Genomic DNA, 24640 nt, shown 5'->3' on the forward strand with positions numbered 1-24640 from the left:
TTTCGTTTTACATTATGCAATTTTTTGATCAGACATCCAGCAATTTGACCACTTCTTCACAACCAAGGCAAGTCAGATGTGAATGAGGGGATTGACTCTGAGATGGGGAGCAAAGAGTCATGTGTGCCAGGAAAATGGATCGCTGCACTGAGACTTGCTGAGTCTTTCCTGTATAGCACAGTGTCCCACTAGAAGTTTGTCCTTGTGGGAAATAAGTCTTCAAATGTTAATCTTATAGATGTTGGTAACTAGATGTACTACACAGGCTATTAAGTGCATTATTTTAGCTTCATATTTATACCATATTTTAAATATGCAAATAGAGTCCATTCTGTTGCTCTAACAGGCTAGCAAATAGTGGTAATTCATAGAAACATCTTTGAAATAAGATTGTGATGTGGTCTGATAACAATCAAAGAGATGGTAAATTCTCTAACTCAGGGGTTAGCAAACTATGAGCCGTAAACCAAATCCAGCCCAACATCTACTTATGTTCAGCCCCTGAGCTAAAAATAGCTTTTACATTTTTAATAATTGGAAAAAATGATTTCTTGATTATAAAAATAAGATGAAATTCAAAATTTCAGTGTTCACACACAGTTTAATTAGAACAGAGTCAAGTCTGCTCATTTACAGAGTGTCTGTGGCTGTTTTCACACTACACAGAATAGCTATGATACAGAACCAAAAATATTTACTATCTGGCCTTTTACAGAAATGTGTGCTGACGTCTCCTCTAATTGACAAAATCTTCTCTACATTCTACTTTTAGATAGCTTCTTTCAAATGTAGTAATTGTAGTCCTACATTTGAGTTTCATTCTAAGAAGTAAAATAATTGGCCTCTCATCCAAAAAAAATGTATATATATATATTTGCAAATAATAGCAGAATAATAACAATAGTATTGCAGATAGAGTTCTCTGGTGGGCTTAGAGTTCCCACTGACTTGTCACAGACTACTCATAGGCCACCATAGGTCAGGCAATGGGATGCACTGGAGAAAAAGACAGTCCTTCCGCCTGATGAAGGGACGTTAGTTGAATCTAGGGGATCTCCTGGTAGCTTGAATATTGACCCTCCTTTTCTAATGAGCTGCAGAGTAAAGGACATCCCCCCTCCCTTCATTATTCCTGCTTCCTCGCCTCACCAGACTCTCCCTTGAGAAAGCTAATGCCCTGATCCTTGGCAGTGTGCTTACTTGTCTTGTCTTGCTACTCAAGCAACCGATACTTGGAGGTGATAGAGTCTGACTTACTCATGTAAAGACATTCCTTAGGATCTATGGTTTTAGACCCAGAGTGACCAATTGTCCTTATGATTGCAGCTGGGTGACTTTCATAAAAGGGGCACAGAGCTCTCTGTCTAACTCTTCCAGCTGTCAATTAAAGAGCTCTTACTCTGTGCCAGGCTCTAGGCTAACCTGTGTTATCTTCCAGGGTAGCCTTGTGAGGTCACCATTGTGGTCATCATGTTATAGATGTGAGAATTAAAGATTAGAGTTTTAAAAAGAATTTTGCTATAGCAGAGAGCACTCAGACTCACTTCATAACCCACGTGAAATTCCCAGCTTCTCCCTCTCAGTTAGGTGGGGGTCACGTGGCTGGATTCTGGTGAATATGATGGAAGGGGAAGTGCTATAACCCTAACAACCCTGACCCTTAAACACTATGCATGATCCCTTCTGTCCCTGCTAAGGAACCTGGGATAGATGTATATTCCAAAAGCTCCCTGTTGGAAGTGGGCCATGCTACCCACGCAGATTTTGCTTAAATGAGAAATAAACCCTTATTCTGTTAATTACTGAGATTTTGGGACTAATCAGGGCAGTGTAGCACAAGCTAGTGGCACTGATGAAAATCCAAGTTATGTTGACTGCAAGCCTTATACACTCAGTCATCGTCCTGGAGGTATTGAGGCTATTTCCCTGCCTTCTAGAAGATTTTTTAAAATCTTGTATTTTTGTATAGTGAGCTATCTTTATGCCTTTAATAAAATAATGAATTATATTATCAATTTATCCTCCTGACTTCCTATTAGATCATGCATATGTACTCAGCTTATTTATTAAAACAACCAGCTCTGGAAAAGCACTTGGAGAAATTCATGGGATGACAGGACTTTAGAGATCAAGAGATGCAGAGATGTGAGGGCGAGAGGTTTGCCAAGGTCATGTGACAGACCCAGTAGGAAAGTGGCCACAGTCAGGTCTCCAACTGCTCAGTTTCAAATCTTGTTAACACTGTTCATTCTGTGGAGACTGCTCCAAGCCTCCAGTCATCCCAGCACTAATCCCAACCCGTCCCTGCTGGGTGCTACTGGGTCAGTTTAAGGCATGAGATGGAAGTTTGTTTCATTTAGAAACTACTTGAGACTTCCTGGATTCCTCATTTTGACACCAAATGCTTTGTGGGACCAAATGTGACTTTAAAAAAATTGTTGGAGTGTTTGTATGTGTTTTTTTTTTTTCTTTAAAAAATAAAGCTAAGGGGGAAAAGTCTCCCACAATTTCTTGGCTCTCTGGCAGCTTTTACAAACAGCAGTGTGATGAGAAACACATGGCCGACCAGTGTTCTGTGAACAGTTATGGGGGGTTTTGCTGCCCCCTAGAGATCCAGAAGGTCAGGCTTGGCACTTTCCGGGCCTCAGGTCTCAGTGCCAGACCTCTCAGCCCCCTCAGTGGGAGGCCAGGGGCAGCTGGTGGCTTGTGGACAGAACAGCAGGTCTCCGTTTACAGGACCAAGCCCAGGGCTTGGTGACACATATGAGAAGGCAATTGTGGCACCTGTTCTTTCTGACCCATGCAAAATCATCTGGGGACACTCCTGGGGGTCTGGAATGGCTGATGGTCTCATCAATATAGTCCCCCCCTCAGTGCCTTCTGAAGACCTGCATCTTAACAGTTTTGAGGTTGTGTGATCTGGGCATGATTGATAATAGGGTCACTGACACATCAGGATCATACTTAGTCCCCTGCCTCTAGGAAAGGATGGAGGCAGAGGAAGCAGAGTTCAGGACAGGCAATGTGGACCAATGGGGAAGTGAGGAGGGAGTTTCTGCATCACACACGGATTAGCTGTTTGGATCATAGAAAACTTGCAGGATCTGATAAGACGATGATAACCTGATGATGGTTGTCCTCTAGAAGAATGTGCTTGAACATGAGAGGCAGACCAATCCAGGAGTCTCAGGGGCCCCACTAGCCCCCCCTATGGATGTAGAGGGGAGACCCCTGCAAGGGAGACAGCGGGGGAAGGAAAAGCCGAGTTGGGAGCAGAGGGAGTCTGGCTAAGGTGCACATGAAAAATCTTAGAGCAGTCAGGGTTCTTTCATGGGGGCAGTCACTGGGGCCAAGAGGAAGAAGAGGCTGGTTCTTGGGGTTGCAGCAAATCACCAGCAGGGCCAGAAGCTCTGGCCTCTGACTTAGCCCAGCCTGCACGCCTCCATCCACTGACCTGGCAGAGGACCAGGTGGGACACTCAGCTCCTCACCGCTTCAATTTTCCATTCCCCAGTGGTTCTGACAGAAGCAATTCCTCCTGAGTGTCGAAATTACTTCTAACAGGGAAAATGCTAACCTCACCCAGGACTTTCCCTTCTGGATCTCTCAGACCAGGTCTAAACCATAGTTACTGAAAACATCATTTATTTTCTCACATGGGATTTCAAACCAGTGCCAGCAAAGAGATGAGTCCCCAGGGGAATGGGAGGGAGTCTGAGCTCCTCAGGATCCTTCCAGCAAAATGACTGGTGTCCTGTTGGGAGATGTGTTTGGTGGTGGCTGCTTTGGATGTGACAGGTGGGGCTGTCCAGCTGATTTGATTAATGCATTTATTTATTTAGTACTTTTAATTGAGGTAACATTGGCTTATTATGTTGTATATGAGTCAGAAGTATAGGATTACAGATCTGCAGTTGCCTGTCACCACATCATGCCCCCACCCAGGTACCCATAACTCTCCACCACAGTTCTTTGGGCCCCTCCCTCTTCGGCTCCCACCCCTACACTCTCCCTCTGGTAGCTTCAGTTCTGCAGGCAGGTTTCTAGGGCTGCTTTTGGTTGATTTCACTCACATGTGGAATAGAGAGGAACAAAACCAAGGAAATGACAAAATTAACAGACTTATTTAAAGTCTACACGTTCAGCAGCTTCCAATGGGCTTGAGGCAGCTTTCTAGACTCAGTGGGGAAATAAACCACCCTAACGTGGATGGGGAAAATACTTCTAAAGAAGAACATATAAATGCCCCAGGCCTGATCAGAGCTTGGCTGGAAATTTTAAGCCAATTTTAAATTTAATAGCAATTTGCTAGATGCGTGATCTTTGACAAATGACTTGATGCCTCAGTTTCCCCAACTGTAAAATGAGGAAAATAATAGTCCCTATCTGCTGTGGTACATGAAGGTATGTGGGGAGGGCTGTTAATAAATAATGCAAGAGTAGGTTTTAGTAGTCAAGTCTCACTGATTTTACCTACTATGTCCTAAATCCTTCCTCCTGCCCCAGATGCCCAGTCTCGCTGTCACTGCCTTAGCTCAGCCCTCCCCTCTGTCTTGCCTAGACTGTCACCAATTGACTTCTCCCCATTGACTTCTCCACCTTCATTTTGTACATCCTCTGCTCTCCTTATTTCCCCCCACCAAACAAAGTAAGTGTGAAAACTGAATCTCCAATTTCTTTACTTAAAATTTTTCAGTGGCTGGAGACTCCCTGGTGGCACGGGGTTAAGTCTCAGTGTTATCAAGCTATCACCAGCCACTTTGGCCTGAGTTTGATCCCCGGCCAGGGAGCTGACACACATATGGCGCAGCAGACCTCTCCTGTCTTGCCCACTGCTCCCCTCAGCAGTGTATTTCAGTCAATCCACCTGTTCTGTTCTCCGCTCTGTCTCTGGTGAATCCTCTTGGCCTCCCCTCCCCCTGCACCTCTGGCCCACACCCCAGTTCTTCTATGCATAAATAAAAACGTTTTCAGTGGCCATCATCTACAAGATAAAGTCTATGCATGTCATACTTGTAATATTTTTTCCTAATTTTTTTTAATGTGACTGCTTTAATCTCCAATTACAATGTAGTTTCATAAATAAGACCAGTTTCCAGTAACATTTAGAATTCCCTCTTGCCTTTACTCCTACTGTCCATCCATTGTGGCTTATCTATCCAACCAGAAGCTCCATACCTCTGGTCTCTCTCTCCCTGTGCTCATTTTAGAAGAGGGGCCGATTTTAGCTTTTTCATTCACGAAATCATGGGCTCTCTCCTGCCTTGTTCAGATATGTAACTCTTATTCATACCTTGGTGTGCTGGTAAGCCAGGGGGTTACCTCTCTCCTGGCTTATTTTCATTCCATCAGCCCTTCAATTCTCCTCTGACCTGAAGCAGACTTTACCCCACCAGGAGGTCTTTCAGGTCAGTGAACTGAACAGGGGACTAGTTTAGAGGGATAGCAGGGTGTCAACCTTCCCAATTCACGCTTTAGGAGAGACTAGATGTCTTCATAGGGCTATCTGCTCTTGGAATTGAATATTGTGAAGCAGCTTTGAGATTAGCAGCTCTTCTGCAACTGGGGAGGGGTGTCCTGGATTCTCTGAAAAGAGGATCCTGCACTAGATTGATGAGGCTTCTTTGCAAATGTGCCTCCTCATAGCTAACACTATGCTTTTCGACCTCCAACACGGGCCTTTCCCTGACACTGGCTCTGAAAAAAATAAGCAGTTCATTACTTTTCAGGGGTCAAAGTCGCCTCCAGGAACTCCTCGATCTTATTGACATCTGTCTTCACTTCCCCATTGAAGGTCAGAAAGGGCGGGTGGGCGCCAGGGGCCAGGTTGTGTAGGTCGGCTGGCTTTCTGTGGAGATAGCAAAATTCAGATGGTAGTTAACAACAGCACACTTCATGTTCAGGCAAACCTAGGGCTTACTACAAATCAGGCTCCCTTTGCTAGCCAACATGCCCATCAGTAAAATCAGATTTTTAGCATGAGGCATAGGATGGGGAAGACTGGAGAAGGTTCTGAAGGGACAAGGTGTAACACAGGATATCAGAGAGATGAGATGTTGCCGAGTATCACTCAAAGAGCAGAGAGAACTATCAGGCCACTATCTGAATCAGTACCAAGCTTTCAACACCCAGGGCAAAGGTTGAGCTTTGCTTTCAAAATCTTCCCCATCATTTAACTTAACAAAAAGACACTAGGCAGAATTCCAAACTTTCAAAATTAGTGGCTTCAATTATAGTGTTATACTAAGAAATACCTTCCGCATGGTGAAGGGGGTGTGCCACAGGCAGAAGAGAGTGCCCTGCGTGTGATCTGAGATTCAGTTCGTGCCCCAAGATGTGCTTCTGTGCTTCCGGCTGGTCAGAATGAGGTTGAGGATGGAGCAAAGTCAGGGGGGGAGGGTTGGAGGGGGTTGGGGGGGCGGATAGAGTGTTGCTAAGGAAACAGGAAGCAAAGAAGAGGAATAATGATGGAGACCTCAATAGACTGGGCTGAGACATCGATTCACCCCAAAAGCTCTCTGAGAATGCAGCACTTCTTGTGGGAGTCACACTTGGAAACCATGAGAGGGAGGAACTAAGGAAAAAGTAAACAACTGGGAAAAGGAGTCTGCCCTGAGACAAATTCCTGGCGTAATCAGTTAGGGAGGGGAAGGGAAGAATTTCAATTACGGTGTTACTCCTGTAGCGTTCCCCAAACACACAGTCTCCAGCCGCATTCTGGGGCACTTGAAACTCCTTAGACATGGAGACTGGAAGTATTTTTAAATCCAATTTACTGAGTCCATTTGTTTACATTGCACGTGTCCCTCATTTTTGACCACAAAAGAACATTCTTTCCTTTCTCCTGAGATCTGGGGCTAACACTAGGCAGCACGCTTGAGATCGCAGCTGGAAGGGGAAATCTAAACTTATTTTATTTTTCAGCAATAATCTCTCTGTTGTTTAAAGATAGAAAAATTGATGTTAATTAATTTATTTTTTTGTTTTTTGTGACTCCAGAGAATAATGGTCTCTGGAATCTGCCACCCTTGGGCACTACCACCCACAACGGCTGAAGTCAGTGGACATTGCCAGTGGGTGCCCAGTCAGTCACAGCCCTCCCTTTCTGTTAGTCCTCTGCAGCATTTATAGCTGGATTTATATAATCAACATTTAATTACACATTGCCACGTCTAATGGGTTTGGATTATGTGATGTCTAGCAGTTCCCTGGCTCTGACCAGAGTTCCTGTTCCATGAGGCTGAGGGTGAGGCTAAGAAAATCCAGCACATGTGGGGTTTTTGTGATGAATCAGATCAATACTGAACGTAGATGCTCTCCATGCTGCTCCCCTAAATCCTCACAATAACCCTATAAACGAGGCACAACTTATACCTCTAGTGTACAGATGAGGAAACTGAGGCTCAGAAAAGCAAAGTAACTTGCTCAAGATCACTCAGCCAAGGAGTGGTGGTACCAGTATAAAAAATGAATTAAGGGCCTCCCCGGTGGCGCAGCGGTTGAGCGCTGGGTTGCGAAGCTGCCCGCGGCCTCTGCGGCCCCGGTTCCATCCCCGGCTGCTCCCCGGCCACCAGAGGAGGGTCCCACATGGCGCGCAGACCTCTCCTGCCGCCCGCTGCTCCCCTCAGCAGTGTACTTCGGTCCTTCTGCCTGCTCTGCTCCCCGCTCTGGCTCTGATGGGTTCTCTCACCCTCCCGTGCTTCTGACTGTACCCAGTGCTTATATAAATAAATAAATAAATCTTTAAAAAAATAAAAGATCATCTATCCTTAAAAAAAAAAAATGAATTAAGAGATTGCTAAACTTCATTGTATCATACATTTTAAAAATGTTCCTTGACTCTATAAATATACTGAAATATGTTTATACATGCAATCCTTGTAAATATGTATATTTCTATAAATACATATAAATATGCATATTTATAAATATATAAATATATGTGACATTTATATTCAGTGTATATATTACATAAATACATATTTGTATATTGAAATATATATTTCTCTTTTCATTTTTTGCAGTAAGAGCACTTCCTTATCTATAAATCTGGAGGTGTGATACTTGCCTGGCCTACCTCAAAGGGTTTTTGTTGGCAGGATCAAATGTGATAACAGATAAGAAAGAGAAAGGTAAGTTTTTTGGAATGCTGGGTGGTTCCCTCTCCCATTCTGATTCCAGCAAAGACACAAGCCCATTTTCTCCGCTGGTATTACATGGGAGTCATCTCTCCTTTGGAGGAAGCTATTTTTTCAAACTGCTTGAAAGTCTCCTGCTGTCTTAATTGTCACAGGCAATAACTGCATTGCAGATGAGCATCATTTGTTTGATAGATACTATTTGGGAGCCTGACTGAGTTAACTGCAATGGTGAATATGTTCTAAAAAACCTTCAAATGTGATCCAGCCTGGCCTTGAGGGATTTAAGGCCTCGCCTCATTTGAAAGACAATATAGATGCCATAACTGTATGTCCTCAAGGCATGGTCTTTGGACCATGCCTCCAGTTCTAATGGCGGGGATGGTGGGGTTGGAGCAAGTCATTTAAAGACTTGGCCTTTGTCTCATTGTGTAAAAAATGAAGAACGAAGCCCTCCTTTACAGGGTTATATGTTAGGTGATTTTTTTTGTGGGAAAGCACACACCAGTTGGGTCATGGTGAGCGTGTTGGCAGATCATGTTGGGAAGAACAAAGGAGAAAACAAGGAGGCTGCAACTGCATTTATTCCAAAGGCAATGGGGAAAATACAAAGGATGGATGGGGGGATAGGGAGGGACAGAAGGTGGGGAGGGAGAGATGAGACAGAGAGAGAGAGGGAGAGAGAGAGAGAGAGAGAGAGAGAGAGAGAGGGCCCTTGTGCCTGAAGAATGATCGGTTTGAAGAACAGAAAAACAGGAGCACCCTGGCTGGCAGAGGTGGGACCTGCATCCGGCATGGGCTCTGAGAATGGAACTTAGAAGTAAGAGAGCGGAGTGGGTGAGCCCTGAAAGTGAAGACTGGCAATGGAAGTAGCAAGAGAAGGGAGCTGGAACTGTTTCTATAGAATAAAGAAATTCAGGAGGGGAGCCCAACTCAAAGGAAAAATGACAAATACAAATTTCAACATACAGATTTTAGAGTGATAACAGAAAACACAAATGGAAATATCCTGAAGAGAGCAGGGTTGTGGGAATAGAATAAAGATGACAGGGAGAACACACTAAGCTCACCAGAGAAGAGGATAGAGGCAGAAGAGAAACATCCAGGGAGTGAACCTCAAGCTTGAGATACTGTTGTAGAGCAACCCTGACACAAAACAGGGTGCCTGACTGTGGGTCCTCACCCGCGCGCTTAAAAGGACTTATCAATGCTCTACTGCAGGCACACGCAAAAGGTTAATAAAAGGTTTATTTACAAGGGAAGGGGAAATGAGGAAATGTACAGTTCAGGGAGAAAAGTGGGAGACAAAGTTTTAAATGAGTCCTACCTGATCCGCCGATCAGGAATCCCCAAAATGGCGCTCTCAGAGTTGGCCGCAAGCCAGGAGCCGTGAAGCCAGGAGGCGAGCGATCGCGAGCCAGTCCCCAAGGCCCACGTGTTTGGTTTTTATATCCAACCTGGCTGCCCAACTCCACCCTCAGGTCCCAGCCACCCTCCCTTTGGTGGTGACGGGATTTGTCTTTCCCAATGTCTTGATGGCTTTAGTCTGGAGTGGGGGTGGGGGCCACAAAGCCTGTATGGGATTAACTCAGGACATCCTTTCCCCCTAACAATTCCACTTGAGTTAAAAGTGTTAGGGGGAAAGGATGTCCTGAGCAAACTCCAGACAGGTTTGTGGACCCCACCCTGACTCCAGACCAAAGCCATCAAGACACTGGAAATGACAAATCCCATCATCACCAAAGGGAGGGTTACTGGGACCTGAGGGCGGAGTTAAGCACCCAGGTTTGGTATAAACCAGACTGACGTGGGCCTTGGGTCTCTCTCTTGGCCTCACAGCTCTTGGCTCTCCGCCAGCTCTCAGCGTGCCGTTGGGATTCCAGGTCAGTGAAACGAGTAGGACACATTTAAGAATTTATCTCCCTCTTTCCTCATGGAGTTGTACATTTCCTCATTTCCCCTTCCCTTGTAAATAAACCTTTCATGAACCGTTTGTGTATGTCTGAAGTTTAGCATTAATACGTCCCCTTTAAGCATGCAGGTGAGGACCCACAGTCAGGCACCCCATTTTAGATCGGGCTTGCTCTGTAACAAAAGGTCAGGTGGGAGAGAGGAGCCACAACAACGGCTGAAAAGAGGGTGGCTCCTGATGGTGAATGATGCTTGCTTTTTTATAATAGCCATTATTACTGCATTTCCAAAACAGAATGCTAGTGACTCTCCATCTCAGTCGGTAACCCCAAACCTGCCAGAGAACATGGCAGAGGAAACGGTCTGGACCCCAACTCCTGGGAATGCAGGTTCTCACACCTGAAAATGTGCTAGGGAGGGATCTCAGGACGGGGCCCCATGCCACTGGGATAGCCATCTCTGAATGTTCATGTGGTTGCGCCCATCCCTGTGCCAGACACACTCAGTTGTACATCCAGTGTCCACTCCCTCCTCCTCCCTGGTTAATGCAGCCTTGCTCACGTAGGCAGCGAATCCCACAGCCCCAAGTGAGAAAAGCACTCTGTTATAGGGGTGTGCCCTTAGATACCATCTGCCTAGTGAGGTGTAAACAGGAGGTTACTGAGGGCCAGGAAAGGCTTTTGCCCTCCTTTGTGGAAGGTCTTCTGTTCCTGCAGCTAAACACATTCCTCATTATTACAGCATCCTTTACCTTTTCAGATCCACAGTGGTGACATTGAACACGACTCCTTTCAGCCAGAGGATCATAAAGAGACGCTGAGAAAAGGGACAGTTGCCGATGCTTTCCCCATCGATTCCAGCCTAGAATGAAGAGAGTCCTGAGTTGGCATGTGCATATTCACAAGAAGAAATATAGGATTATAAGCCCCAAACATCAGTTTGAGAACTGACTTTATCCATGTCTCAATCTCACTTCAAAAGGCAGTTGCCTTATATTATTCATCACTGTCTTCCTAATGTCTATGCAGGACTAAACTGAGCACAGGGCAAGGGCTCAGTGAGTACATCCTGAGCTACAGTTGAGTTTCCAGCATGCAAATTTCATAGTCATAACTTTCTGAAATCACAGAACCCTAACAACTCAGGGTAAAAAGAGACCTCCGATGTCATAATGTAAACAAATGATGTTGGACCTCTAACTTTTATACCTTGAAGTAGTCATCTAGGGCCTCCTCTGGTGGCGCAGCGGTTGAGCGCTGGGCTGTGAAGCTGCCCGCAGCCTCTGCAGCGCCAGTTCAATCCCTGGCTGCTCCCCAGCCACAGGCGAGGGTCCCACATGGCGCACAGACCTCTCCTGCCGTGCCTGCTGCTCCCCTCAGCAGTGTATTTCGTCAGTCTGCCTGTTCTGTTCCCCACTCTGTCTCTGGTGAATTCTCTCACACTCCCGCGCTTCTGACTGTACCCAGTGCTTGTATAAATAAATAAATAAATAAATCTTTAAACAAAAAAAAGAAGTCATCTAGTCTAGCCTAAATACCTCCACCAATCCCTAATTTATATCTTTCAAAGCAGCCCATTCTAAGGATAGTTTAGCAATAAGAAATGCTTTCCTTTAGCTATTGCTAGTCAAAATATGTTCATCTGTAGTTCACCTTCATCCACCCACTCTTAGGTCCTTGCTCCATGAGGATGTCATAAGTACAGACTCTGACCCCATCTTCCTAGCAGATGAGTCAGCAGACTCAAGAATTCAATCAGTTTCCACTGGGTTCTGACTAATGCCTAACCTTCCGTGTTAATAAGCCATTCATTTTAAATTATCCTCTTACTCAAGTAACATGTATGGACTATCAATTATGTGCAAGGCACTGGAGAAAATTGCAAGAAGGGATTGCAGAAGGTGATGGCCTTCTGTGGGGTGGGTGAAGACAGAAATGCATATATAATATAATAGCGTTACTGAGTGCTTGTATACTTCTGCTCATTACAGTCCCCTTTTCAGTACCCTCCTCAAGGAATGTGTCTTTTTTATAAACATCTGAAATGCAAATTTATATTTTCTTTTGAGTGGGCTGCAAAGACATGACCTTTATAGAATTAATTTTCAGCAAATACATGAACAAACTTTTAAAAAAAGATTGGGGAACTGATCTCGGAATAATTTTTTCCACCATGAGGCTTATTTGTCCCCAGTTTAGAGGGAGGAAACACCCACGGGCTCTAGTGGCTGTTGGTTCCCTCTGGAAACTAGGGCCCTACTGGGTGAGTGGGTTGGGGGAGGCGGGCAACCAGGCACCACTGACAAGGAGGGCCTGGGGAGTGGAGACCCAAAGATTTACTTGTAAAGCTGCAAACGAACCAACCAACATGCTGGGAAAGGGGTTTACTAAGTTTTTTTTTTTTTTTGGAGATGGAGAAAAAAGTGCATTCCCAAAGCCCAGCCCATTATTTCCCTCCTTGAGGATTATTTTCCCCCTTGAGGTTTGTTTTGCAGTGGTTTTGAATGAGGGAGTAGCGATGCCTTCTTTCATATGGGAGAGCTTAATTGTGTGCTTATTTCTACCTTGCAAATCGCTGCCAACAGAGGCTCAGATTTATAATGGAAAACTGGCGCTTTGACAGTGTTGGTTGTAGGTAATTGCTATGAAATTATAGTTATTTTACCTTTCTCTTAACTACACCAAGCGTCCCTTTCCTATTCAGTTCTTACTTTTCCTCACTGCTGGAAATAGACCTATCCCTCTACAGTTGAGACACCATGGGCTCCCTTACACAAAATCTGAAAGGTGGGAGGGCATGATGTGGGCACCACACCTGCCCTCAGAGCTCAAGTTACAGATAACACCACACTCAGTTAGGCAACTACTAATTTAATAACAGCTTGGTGCTAACCTTCAGTTTATGATGTCAGTTCCCTAAGACCTTCCCAAGAATGACTCGACAGGTACCTGGTTCTTGGTCCTTAAACATAAACTGACAATAGAACTTTTCTCCAGGACTGTTTATAATGTAAGTGACAAGTGGAGACTTAAAAACAAAAACCTAGGCAAAAGCCACATCTACATTCTGTAGATGTTTTTACCTCTAGTGCTAAGGGGAGAGACAGAAGAAAATCAAAGGCAGATCTAGTAAAGTTTTGGAATTCTTATTCACTGGACAAAAAAAAAAATCCTATAATGATAATAATGTGAATAATAATGAATGTCTGTATTGTTAGGCATTGTCTAACTGTGTTACATATATTATCAGCTCATTTCTTCAGATGACAAGTGGGATGTTTCTCCCTTTTATAAACGTGGAAGCTAAGGCACAGAGAGGGAAATGACTAACCAAAGGGTAGAGAGCGGGATTGCAGCTAGGTAATCGTGTTCCAGATCCAGTTCCAGATCTTATTCCAGATCCATATAATGGAGTTTTATGCATATGGCCCACCTTTTAGTCCACCTCTAAGACAGATTCATCTTGCTTATCTGAAATTTTATCCCATTGATTAGCAATTCCCCATTTCCTCTACCCCCTGCCCTTGCAATCATCTTTTCCACTCTTTGATTCTGTGATTCAGATTATTTTAGTTCATCTAAGTGAAATCATACAGTAGCTCTCTTTCTGTGATTGACTAATTCATTTAGCATAACGTCCTTGAGGTTCATCCATGTTGTCCAATATTCTTGAACTCTCTTCTTTTTTAAAGACTGAATAGTATTCCATTATGGTATATATCAGTTTCTTCATCCATTCACCATTCATCAATGGACATTAGTCTCTTTCCATATCTCAGCTACTGTAACAGTCATCTTGTAAACATTGAAGTGCTAATTTCTCTTTGAGATCCTGTTTTCAATTATTTAGATAAATGCCTAGAAGTGGGATTGACGAAATATATATTAATTCTATTTTTAATGTTATGAGGAACCTCTATACTGTTTTCCATAGTGGCCACACCAGTTTGCATTCACAACAGCCTCCAGGGTCCAATATCTCCACTTTCTCACCAATACTTGTTGTCATTTTTTTTTTTCAATTATAACCCTCCTAACAGGTATGCAGTGATATCTCCATGGCCCTGATTTGTATTTCCCTACTGATCAATGACACTGGGATTTTTTAGAGAAATGTCCATTCAAGCCTAAATGTCCATTAACCCTATTTTCAATCAGGTTGTTTTTTACTATTAAGTTGTTCAGTTTGTTTCTCTCCCTCACAACTCACGTCCACTTAGAATCTGTAAATGTGACATGATTTGGGTGTAGAGACTTTTTAGATGAAATCCGGTTAAGATGAGGTGCTACTGGGCTAGGTTGGGCCCTAACTATTACTGCTGAGCTTAAAATTAAAGGGAAATCTGGACACGACATACAGAAAAGTTCACGTGGAGATGTAGGCAGAGGTTGGAGTAATGTATCTACAAGACAAGGAATGCCAGAAGCTGAAAGAGACTAAGGAAGAGAATCTGCCCCACAGCCTGTGGAGAGAACTTGGCCCTGCTGACATTTAGGTTTCAAAGGTCTGGCCTCCAGATTGTGAAAGAATAATTTTTTGTTGTAATAACCCACACAGTTTATGGTAATTTGTTATGGCAGTCCCAGTGTCCTTGGACAGCCAACAGAAATGTGTCAGGAGGAGAATGGGATACAGCTAATGGACAATGTCCCTCGTCCACAATGCTGTTGTGCCACAGCCTAGTGCGTGTGCATCGAGTCACTAGCCAGCCATGACCCCAAAGTACTTCCTATTCCCTAGATACAGTATATAAAACATGTTATAAAATATTATGCGGTATAAACACTACATAAAATGATAATAATAGCATAGTCTAATTTTATAGGTTATGTGATTATACATTATATATCAAATTCTGAGTAAAGCAGCATTATATATGCTATGGGATGGAGATTGCCTTTCAGGTATTCTCTCCTTCTATATGGTGAGCTTGGCTGTCCCCCAAACATGAGCCATGTTTTTATTGACTTTGCCTTCAACAGCAATAAGCACAGGGGCCTGAAACTGAGTTGATACAGTGCCTGTTTGAACAAATGTGTATTAAAGGGAGGGTGATATGCCTCCATTTCTAAGGCTCAACTATCTGAAAATTCCAATGTTGGCACTCTGAAGAGTGTCCTGAGACAAAAGCTTAGGTTATATAACACACTACAGATCATGGGTCTAGACCCTTCTCTGCCTCTAACTCCCACTGTGACCTTGACTAGGGCAGTCACACCCCTCTCTTGGCTGTAGTCACTGCATTTATAACTTCCTGTGACTTTGTGAACTTAAGTGGCTAATGGAGATTTATTTAAGACAGCAGTTTTCAAACTTTTTGGTCTCAGAATCCTTACATGCTTTCAGAGAGTTGAGGATTCCCAAAGAGCTTTTATTTTATGTACGTGAAAGTTACCGGTATTTACAGTATTATAAATGAAGGCTAAATATGTTTTAAATATTACATACTTATTCCTTTAAATACAACAATACTTAGAAACATTGCACGTTAACGTAAATAACATTTTAATATAAGGGAACTATACTTTAAGGAAAGAAACTTCGTGAGAAGAGTGACATTGCTTGATGTTTGCAAAATTTTTAATGTCTGACTTAATAGAAGACAACTTCTGTGTTCAATCTTTTGCCTTTTGGGTGAAGTATCAAAAGAAAATCTGGCCTCACTCAAATATGGAATTGGGAAGAGAAGACGTAATGTAATAGCTTTTTCACATAGTTATGGGCATTTATCTTGAATACCATACTGAAATTCAAAAAACGATAGTTACTGAAAGGCTAGATAGTAGGTGGAATTTGAAAGCCTATCAATAAAGTTCTGTCCCAGTAACACCCATTCATCGAGCTTGCACTTTGAGTGGATCTTTTGCCCAGAAATGATTTTATAACATCCCAAATTTGTCATTTGGAAAACTGTGTTTCGCTGAGTTACTCAGATCTTCCGAATGCTGACACATTTCATCATTCAATATCCAAATCTTTCATTCTGTCCCATCACCACCAAGCTCTTCAGAAAAGTTTAGGAGAAACTTTCAAGCTCATGGTGGCAGATACATGTTTTCCAAAGTTCTTATTTTCCATTGAAAGCTTGTATTTTTTCACTGGCAATAAATACTGTCAGTTATTATCCTTGCAACAACAAACTCATTTCATTGATTTGCCAAGAGATGTCTGGCAAAATACCAAGTCTGGAAAATCATAGTTTGTCTGCCAGTTGTTCTTTCAAGTGAAAATTGTATTCTGCCAGAGGAGTGACTGGCTCAGCTCAGGACCCACTAGACGAGTCTCTTCCTCAGACAACCTGTATCCCTGGAGCTTCACTTGCATTTCCCATTTTATCAGTCAAAATATTTAAATGACATTTCCTCAGGGGTTGGGATCTAACTGCATTATACGCTTTTTCACTGCTTCATCAAGGATATTCATAAACAAAACTGACCCCTTTTGTTCTGCATGTGAGCGATTCTTGGTGCCTTTATGCCACTGCCTCTATTCATGCTAAAACACCAGCAGCTTTACCCATGAAATGTCAACTCCAGGAGAGATGCTATTGCTTTGAAAATAGGGCTGACTGCCCAGGTCCCCTGAGAGGCTCTTGGGATCCCAGGAGTTCATGAAGAACTTTTGAGAACTGTTGGTTTAAGACACATACCAGACACATACAGCTTCATCTCTAGATGAGTTGAAGGTGGTAATTGTCCAAAAGGAGGGCACCAAGATCCAGAATTATTCACAGGGGATCCAAAAAGTCTAACAGGAAGTGGACAAATGACATTTAACCTTGACAAATATATTTTTTAAAGACTTATTTATTTATTTATACAAGAACCGGGGTACAGGCCAGATTCACGGGAGGGTGAGAGGATTCATAAGACAGAGCAGGGAGCAGAACAGGCAGACCGACGAAATGCACTGCTGAGGAGAGCAGCAGGCAAGACAGGAGAGGTCTGCTCGCCATGTGGGACCCTCTCCGGCCCGCTGGGATCAAACCAGCCCTGCAGAGGCTGCGGACAGCTTCACAGCACGGCGCTCAACCACCTGCGCCACCAGGGGAGGCCCTTGACAGATATGTTATCACATCAATTATTATTTATAAATCTAGCTTGGAATATACCCTTCCATAACTGTCAGAATAGGGGAGGACTCCTAAAGAGATGTGAGGTTAGGCTTCCTCTGGAGGGACATAGCTGGAGGAAGATGCTCTCTTCTCTCTAGTGTGGGCCTGCGGGCTGGTGGTATGGGTGTGAGGACATCCTGTAGGGCCTGCCTTGCTCTTTTGCTACAGTCCCTCCTCTGGTCCCTCCTTTGGCATCTTGCCCAGTGAGAACCTTTCTGCAGCCCTCTTACACAGAAACCAGAGCCCCTGTTAGTCTGTGTATAGCCTTCCTAGGGGCAGAGTGTCCACACAGATCTGCCATTTACTCTGTAAACCCCTAGGGTCCTGAAGGCTCCCTGGACCCCACTGTATACCTACCCCACCACTGCTCTGGGCCAATCAAGCCGTGAATTCCTATGTGTTCCTTTTAGCTCATCATCCCTTCTCCTCTGAGCTTTGAACACCCTTCCACGTATGTCCTTCCTTGGCTATTCTTTTCATCTCGAAGGTACCATACATAGTTTCCTAATGTATTATGGTTGCTCTCTTATCATAGTTAACACTTCTTTAGGTTAAACTTCTCTTGTTTGAATTACTGTGTGTTTTCTGTCTCTTGATTGGACACAGACTACTACAGATGCTTAAATGTCTTGCTGTATGCAAGATTTTTAGGCTCTTCTTTGTTTGATTCATCTTAAAAAATCTGGCAAGGTTAAGTTCTAAATGAATTCCTATAAGAAAGAAACCATAGTTTTCTCCAGAAAGTTAATTAAGTGATGATTTATGTCACCTTTCAACTTTTTATTGCTTGAGGCCTTGAAACTGTCTCTAAAGACTCAACTGACTTAACGATTTTTTCATGATAAAAAGTCTATTACAGTGGAACTGGAACTAAGAAGTGATACGTTCCTGCGATTTTTTTTTTAATCTGGTAGAGACAATTTGCACACAGATGCCGGGTCCCACGGCAAAATTGGGGCTAAGGTTTCTCTTCCCTATTCTGCGATTTCCAGTGTAATAGGCTGGTTGTTATCTGACAGGAAGGAAATGGAAATGACAAAGGTCAGGAAGAGGACTTTGTTTGGAAATAAAGTGACTTATTGAGGTAACATGAATTGATTCATATCACATGGAGAGAATTTTTCTTTATAATAACAATAGAGCTGCCCACTATCTTACCAGTGTAAAGCTTCATCAGAATCCTTAGGACTATTATTTATTCATTCCTACTTATTATTTTCCTAGAGAATCAATTCAATTTCTTATAATTTGTCCCCTACCAGCCTTCCCTACATCCCCATGACCCACCTTTCTTTTCCCTTCCGCTACATGATCTCAGAGCATTTATGGAGTTTCTCAATGTCTGTTAGTTTTCTAAGTGTTTGACTTTATTAACTATGTATTTATATGGCCAGTATTTGTCTTTGTAATTCTGGTATGACCATTTTTAAAAAATACCAGGTGACCTGTCCTTCCAATAATTTGGTTGGTAGAAACCTTCCTTTAAAAAGGAATTGACTTGGGGCCTCCCCGGTGGCGCAGAGGTTGAGCGCTGGGTTGCGAAGCTGCCCGTGGTCTCTGCAGCGCCGGTTCGATCCCCGGCTGCTCCCCGGCCACCAGAGGAGGGTCCCACATGGCACGCAGACCTCTCCTGCCGCCCGCTGCTCCCCTCAGCAATGTACTTCGGTCCTTCTGCCTGCTCTGTTCCCCGCTCTGGCTCTGGTGAATTCTCTCACCCTCCCGCGCTTCTGACTGTACCCAGTGCTTGTATAAATAAATAAAAATAAATCTTTAAAAAAAAAAAAAAAGGAATTGACTTGGTGGTTTGTGGTTCACATAAAGGTAGGGAGCTCTATCCTGGAGGGAAGAACTTTCTTTTTCTCAGCAGCTAAAAAGACTTAGCTCACCGGAGTCATTTGGGTATTTTTCATTCAATAAGAAGTCAGGTGACAAGTGTACATTTGAGGCTTCAGAGATTCTCAGCATTTATCTAACGTTGGCTCTAAAGGCTGAATCAGTTCTATGCAGAAAACTGCGGGTTAGTCAGAACTAGCAAGGTAATAAGAACTAGTAGGATGTGTGTATATATGTGTGCATGTGTATCTATCTGTCAGATGATTGATCAATGGATTGATGAATTTATTTTAATGAATTGGCTCACATGATAATGGAACCTGATGGAACAAGTTGGGGACACAGGAAGAGCTGCAGTTTGAGTCCAAAGGCAGTCTGCTGGCAAGATTTCCTCTTCCTCAGAGAGGGTCAGTCTTTGTTGTGTTATGTTCTGCAACTGGATGAGGCCTGCCCACATTATGGAGGTTATTTGCTGTACTCAAAGTCCATTAATTAATTAATTAATTTTTTTAAAAAGATTTTATTTATTTTACAAGACCTGGGGTACAGGTCAGAGGTGCGGGAGGATGAGAGAATTCACCAGAGACAGAGCAGGGAGCAGAACAGGCAGACTGATGAAATACACTGCTGAGGGGAGCAGTGGGCGAGGCAGGAGAGGTCTGTTGTGCCATGTGGGACTCTCCCTGGCCGGCCGGGAATCGAACCCGCGCTGCAGAGGCTGCCTACAGCTTCACAGCGCTGTGCTCAATCCAATGCACCACCAGGGAGACCCAAAGTCCATTAATTTAAAATGTTAATCTCACCCAAGATAATCTGCACTGAACATTGAAAATAACATGGAACCAAATAGCTGGGCTCTATTGCCAGCCAAACTGAGACACGCAATTAAACATCACACATTTAAAAATTTTATCTGAGACAAATAACCCATCAATTCAGTACCTGTCAAAAACACTTGAGCTCACCCAGATGAGCTCAAGATGATATTATGAACCACTGAATATAGTTATGCAAATATCCCCTGTCAAAGGAACTGTGGGGTCCATAGCCAAAAAACTACTCAATTTAAGTGACTAAGAGAGTAAGGTCCAATGGTACTGCTGACCCTGAGTAATCAAATTGGTCTGATAGTAGCTTTGGGCCCAAGGCCGCCTGCCACATTACATGTTACATAATGTTGCTGTGCTTGAGAGCCCTTGGGAGAGTACTTTGGCCTACCTTGAGCTCTGTTGTCCCGTAGCACTGAGTCTGGATTCATCCTCCTGTTCTCCTACAACTTTCTGAAAAAGAGCTGCCCTTTCTAACCCAACACCAATGACCCTTCTCCTAGCCTCTTCTTTCTACTCCTACATGCCTCTTTTTTCCCTGTTCTTTCATGTCCCAACTATTTGAATAAGTGAATAGTTCTCTTCTAAAACTCTTGCCAGTCCTGCTTCTACTTAACACCCTCTTCAAAAATGTTCTCTTTCAATCATTTTCTGGGCCTAAGCAATTCTTTCTTTGTGACTTACTCCTACTTGACATTTCTCCTATAACTAGAACTTTTGATTGTCCCTTCTTCAAGCTCAGGCCTCCACAGCCTGCTTCATCACCTGGTGCCTACTGCACAGCTGGGCCTGATGTACTGGGCATGCTCTCTGTGCACTCACCCGTCCCAGTGCTCAGAGGGCCCACACTTAGCCTAATGCTCTACTGTTGCTGTCTTGGAATTCTTAATCATTTTGAATAAAGGGTCTCTCATTTTCATCAAATTAGTCAGCCAGCCCTGCATGTAGACATCTTATTTCCATGCTGACATCCCCCTTGTCTTATTTTGGCCATTTCAGTTAACTAACTGTTCTTCTACATCCACCTTCGTGCCCTGAGGAGAACTCTCATCTGCTCCTGAGAACCTGATTATTCTCCCCAAGTCAGCAATAACTTTGAGCTTTAGATCTATATATATGCTATTTAAAAAGTAAAAGTAAACACAGAGGGAAAGAAGCAACGAGAAAATATCGGAGCACTGTAGGGCCTGATGGGTTGTTCATCTGCCTTGTTAGTTCTATCTCTTGTGCCCTCTCACTCCAATGTTATACATTTTTGTGCCTCATTTCAATGAAATGATTTTCCAGTTATTACCTACCTGAGACTTTCTTATGAGTAAAAATCAAACACTGTTCTTGCTGTATTTTTCAATACCAAATGATCCATCCTTACCAAGTAGGTAAGCCTTCCATCAACAGGGATGTAAGATGGTGGTTTACTTTGTTTATTTATTTTATTTTAGGTTGTTTCACTTTATGAATCCCAGTAGGTGCTCAAGAACTGTATGTTCAGTGGCTCTGGTATGTCTTCCAAGTGAGTCCATCACACTTTGGAAGGCAGAACAGCTCTCCTATCATCATAAGGCTTGGGAGGCACCAAAGTCCAAGCCCTCTCTCTTTTGGTTTGTCTCTTTTGGATGCACCAACCCCACGTGCAGTATCTAACAGCTAAATTCCATTGCACTAGAGGCAGGCTTGTGTCCTTGACTTCACAGAATTCTGAGAAACAGTGTAAAGGGCACAGTATAGAGTCAGGCAGACCTGGGTTCAAATTTCAGCCCTGATACCAACCAACTGTATGTGCAGATTTTTTTTTTTTTTTCAAAGTGACTATTTCCACTCCCATCTGCCCTCCAGAGGTGGAGTCTATATTTCTTTTCTTCTTGAAACTGCATGGGTTTTTGTGACTGCCTAGATGAATAGAAGAATGTGACTTCTGCGACCAGGTCACAGAAGGTGATACTGATTGTGCCTGACTCTCTCTCCTTTGGGCTGCTTGCCCTGGGAACCCAGCCACCAAGTTGTGAAGAAGCCCAGGGTGCACGCATAGGCAGCGTGTAGAGTTCCATTTAACAGTCCCAGCTATGTTCTCAGCTGATGGGTGGAACCAACCACCAGACACATGAATGAGTAAGATCTCAGATGAGTTGTCCCAAATGACCCCTGATGAAGTCAAACCCATCTTTCCAACAAGCGCTGGTCAAACTGCAGTTTCAAATGCAAAATAAATGTTCTCAGTGGTTCAAGTCACTAGGTTCTGGGGAAGTTTGCTAACCAGCAGATAACTCACACATAGTTTCTCACTTGGTTTCAGGTTCCTTATCTGCAAAATACGGGCAGAAATATCTATCTCGTAGGGTTGTTCTATAACTGCATGATAAGATACAGAAGAGTAGTGTTTGCTTTATAACTTTACAGCTGTTGTCACTATGATCACAAAAGGCAAACAGTAAGGAAGAGCTAATTAAACATCCCTGTTTGTGAAATGCTATGCCTTAGTAAAGCGTCAATAGACCTCTCTTTGACGGCACAAAGCCTCAATGGTACCTTGGCGTTCAGGGTTTTGTGTGTCGAGCAATACATTCAATAGAGAAAGTAAACATGGGAAGAACTATGGCCATGGCCCACTGGCGGGAGAACAGTGTTCTAATCTAGGGTGGTCTCACACTGAAAGGCAACAGGGTACAGGCCTCATGTTTGGTTAACTGCGTTAGAACCATGGGCATATGCCTGTCTGTTATCTACTGAATTTCTGTGCAGATCAACAATCTCCAACCAACCATTGTTTCAAGTGGTTCAGGAGACAAAGATGAGAAGTGGAACTCAAGGGGGTTCGATGGAGGAAACTGAGGAATCAGGTTTGTGACAGATTCCTGGTGGGTTGCTGCTGAAGTGTGGAGGAAGTCTCTGTGTTCTCTCATTCTCCAGGAAGCTTGGTCAGAAATATTTACAGGATTGTCATGTTATTCTTTAGCCCTGGCAATGGCTCTTAATACTTGAATGAGGAAAGCTAAAAACTGGAATTTTTCCACCTCAGAAATGCAGCACAGCACAGGAAATAATGGAGTGATACTCATCTACATCCTCAAATAAACCCTCAAATAAACAGATCTCCTTCCCACATGGGTTTAATTTGAAGAAGACGTCTTCTCACTTAAGCCTCCCTGGAGAATACCAATCCTAATGGAGGAAATATGCCTTCCACTTAATTAGGCCACTGTCGAAAGTGGCCTAATGACATATTTTTTGTTATTCAAGATGCTACAGAAATTAGTTCCAGCTTTTGATCATGAATCCATTCCCCTTACATTCTTGGACTAAGCCTGCAATTCCTATAATCTTCATAGCAAGCAATGGTATCTTGACATTGAGTTCTGCCTTTCCCACAAAGGTTGGTGTTTGGGATCTTGTGATAAAGGAGACTCCTCCATGGTTATACAACCTGCCCTCTGCTCTGGTTGTCTGGATATTAGATTTTCAATACAGCATCTTAATATCACAAGCTGGTCTGGAAAGACTTTGCAGAAATCACAAAATCTGTTGTCTGCCTCCTAGTTGGGATCAGTAAGCTCTCGAATACCCCAAACTCCCAAATAGGACAGATTAAAAGCTTATGGAACTGAAATAATATCTGAATATGAGATTTATTAAAATAGGAGCACTTAAATTTTGGATCTTCTGGAAAACTATTTTGCAAAATTTGTATTTTACACTATGTTGACAAAGTATGCTTATACTTTGTCATTTAATACTCATTTGTAATGCTATGCCCAGGCCTCACTCAATACTCTGACTTCATTAATCTGGGGTAGGACTCAGATGAGAATTTTTTCTCCCTTAAAAACCCTTCAGATGATTCTAATTTTCAACCAGGCCTGACAACCTCTGACCTCGTGGTGCTCACATTAGAGATGCACAATAGACTCACCAAAAGAACACATTAAAAAAGAAAACTCACGAGCCTCCCTGGTTGCACAAGCGGTTAAGACACAACCTATGAAACTGCCTGCAGCCTCTGCCACATGAGTTCCATCCCCGGCCAGTCAGGGAGCAACCCACATGGCACAGCAGACCTCTCCTGTCTCGCCCGCTGCTCCCCTCAGCAGTGTACTTTGGTCAATCTGCTTCTTCTGTTCCTCACTCTGTCTCTGGTGAATCCTCTCACCCCCCACAACTCTGGTCTGTACCCCAGCTCTTGAATGCAAAACTAAATAAATCTTTAAAAAAGAAAACTCACAAGAGAATGCCCACAGCCAACTGCAAACTCACAGAGTCAGAGCCTCAAGGAGACATTTGAGGCACCCTCCCTGATCTTTCAGTCCCCTGTTTCTCTATCTCACCTGGGAAATCCTCCAGATCATGGCCCCCCACCCATCTCCCACCCACTTTCACCGCTGCTGCTCCCCATTTTCAGATATTGCTTAGTCCCTGAAAAAAGTGCACCATTTTGAGTCATTTAAAGAATGAACAGCACATTTTGGACAAAGACATATGGAGAATCTTAAGTTGACACAACCATAAACACCAGAAGCTTTACTTGCCTTCAATGTCCTCAGAGCTCTGGAGTCTGCACCCTGGGGGTGACAGAGAGCACTGTGATGGGATCTAGAAATCCTACCTACCCACGTGATCATAATTCATTCAACCAAGTTAACTGCCCCCCAGGCAATATGCTCTAGCCAGCAGTGGTTAGACATTTTGCTTCTTCTATATTGGGGGGCCCCATAAATGTCTACGATCTGCTTTCCTGGCCGTATGGAGCACTAAGAGTTTTTAGCGCCATCTTGAACCATATGCAGTCACCCATCCACTTGGGCAGAGTGGGTCCACACAGGACAG

General features: G+C 43.5%; 1 protein-coding gene across 3 annotated transcripts in view; it reads right to left on the reverse strand.

Moving 5' to 3' along the window:
• Positions 1 to 24640, reverse strand: part of CLIC5 (chloride intracellular channel 5) — a 190138-nt gene that overhangs the window by 37508 nt on the left and 127990 nt on the right. For 2 of the 3 annotated variants that reach the window (XM_054698845.1, XM_037519831.2), the window contains 2 exons: positions 10800 to 10909; positions 5722 to 5847 (listed from right to left, as the gene is read on the reverse strand). In XM_054698845.1, coding sequence (XP_054554820.1) covers positions 5722 to 5847; positions 10800 to 10909 — 236 coding nt within the window. Of the gene's footprint in view, positions 1 to 5721; positions 5848 to 10799; positions 10910 to 10999; positions 11153 to 24640 lie in introns of those variants that run through there. The other variant, XM_054698844.1, reaches the window with a different exon arrangement.

The sequence above is a fragment of the Talpa occidentalis genome, unplaced genomic scaffold, assembly GCF_014898055.3.
Source record: "Talpa occidentalis isolate TD23 unplaced genomic scaffold, MPIMG_talOcc4v2.1 talOcc4.2, whole genome shotgun sequence".
In the NCBI taxonomy this organism is placed as follows: domain Eukaryota; kingdom Metazoa; phylum Chordata; class Mammalia; order Eulipotyphla; family Talpidae; genus Talpa; species Talpa occidentalis.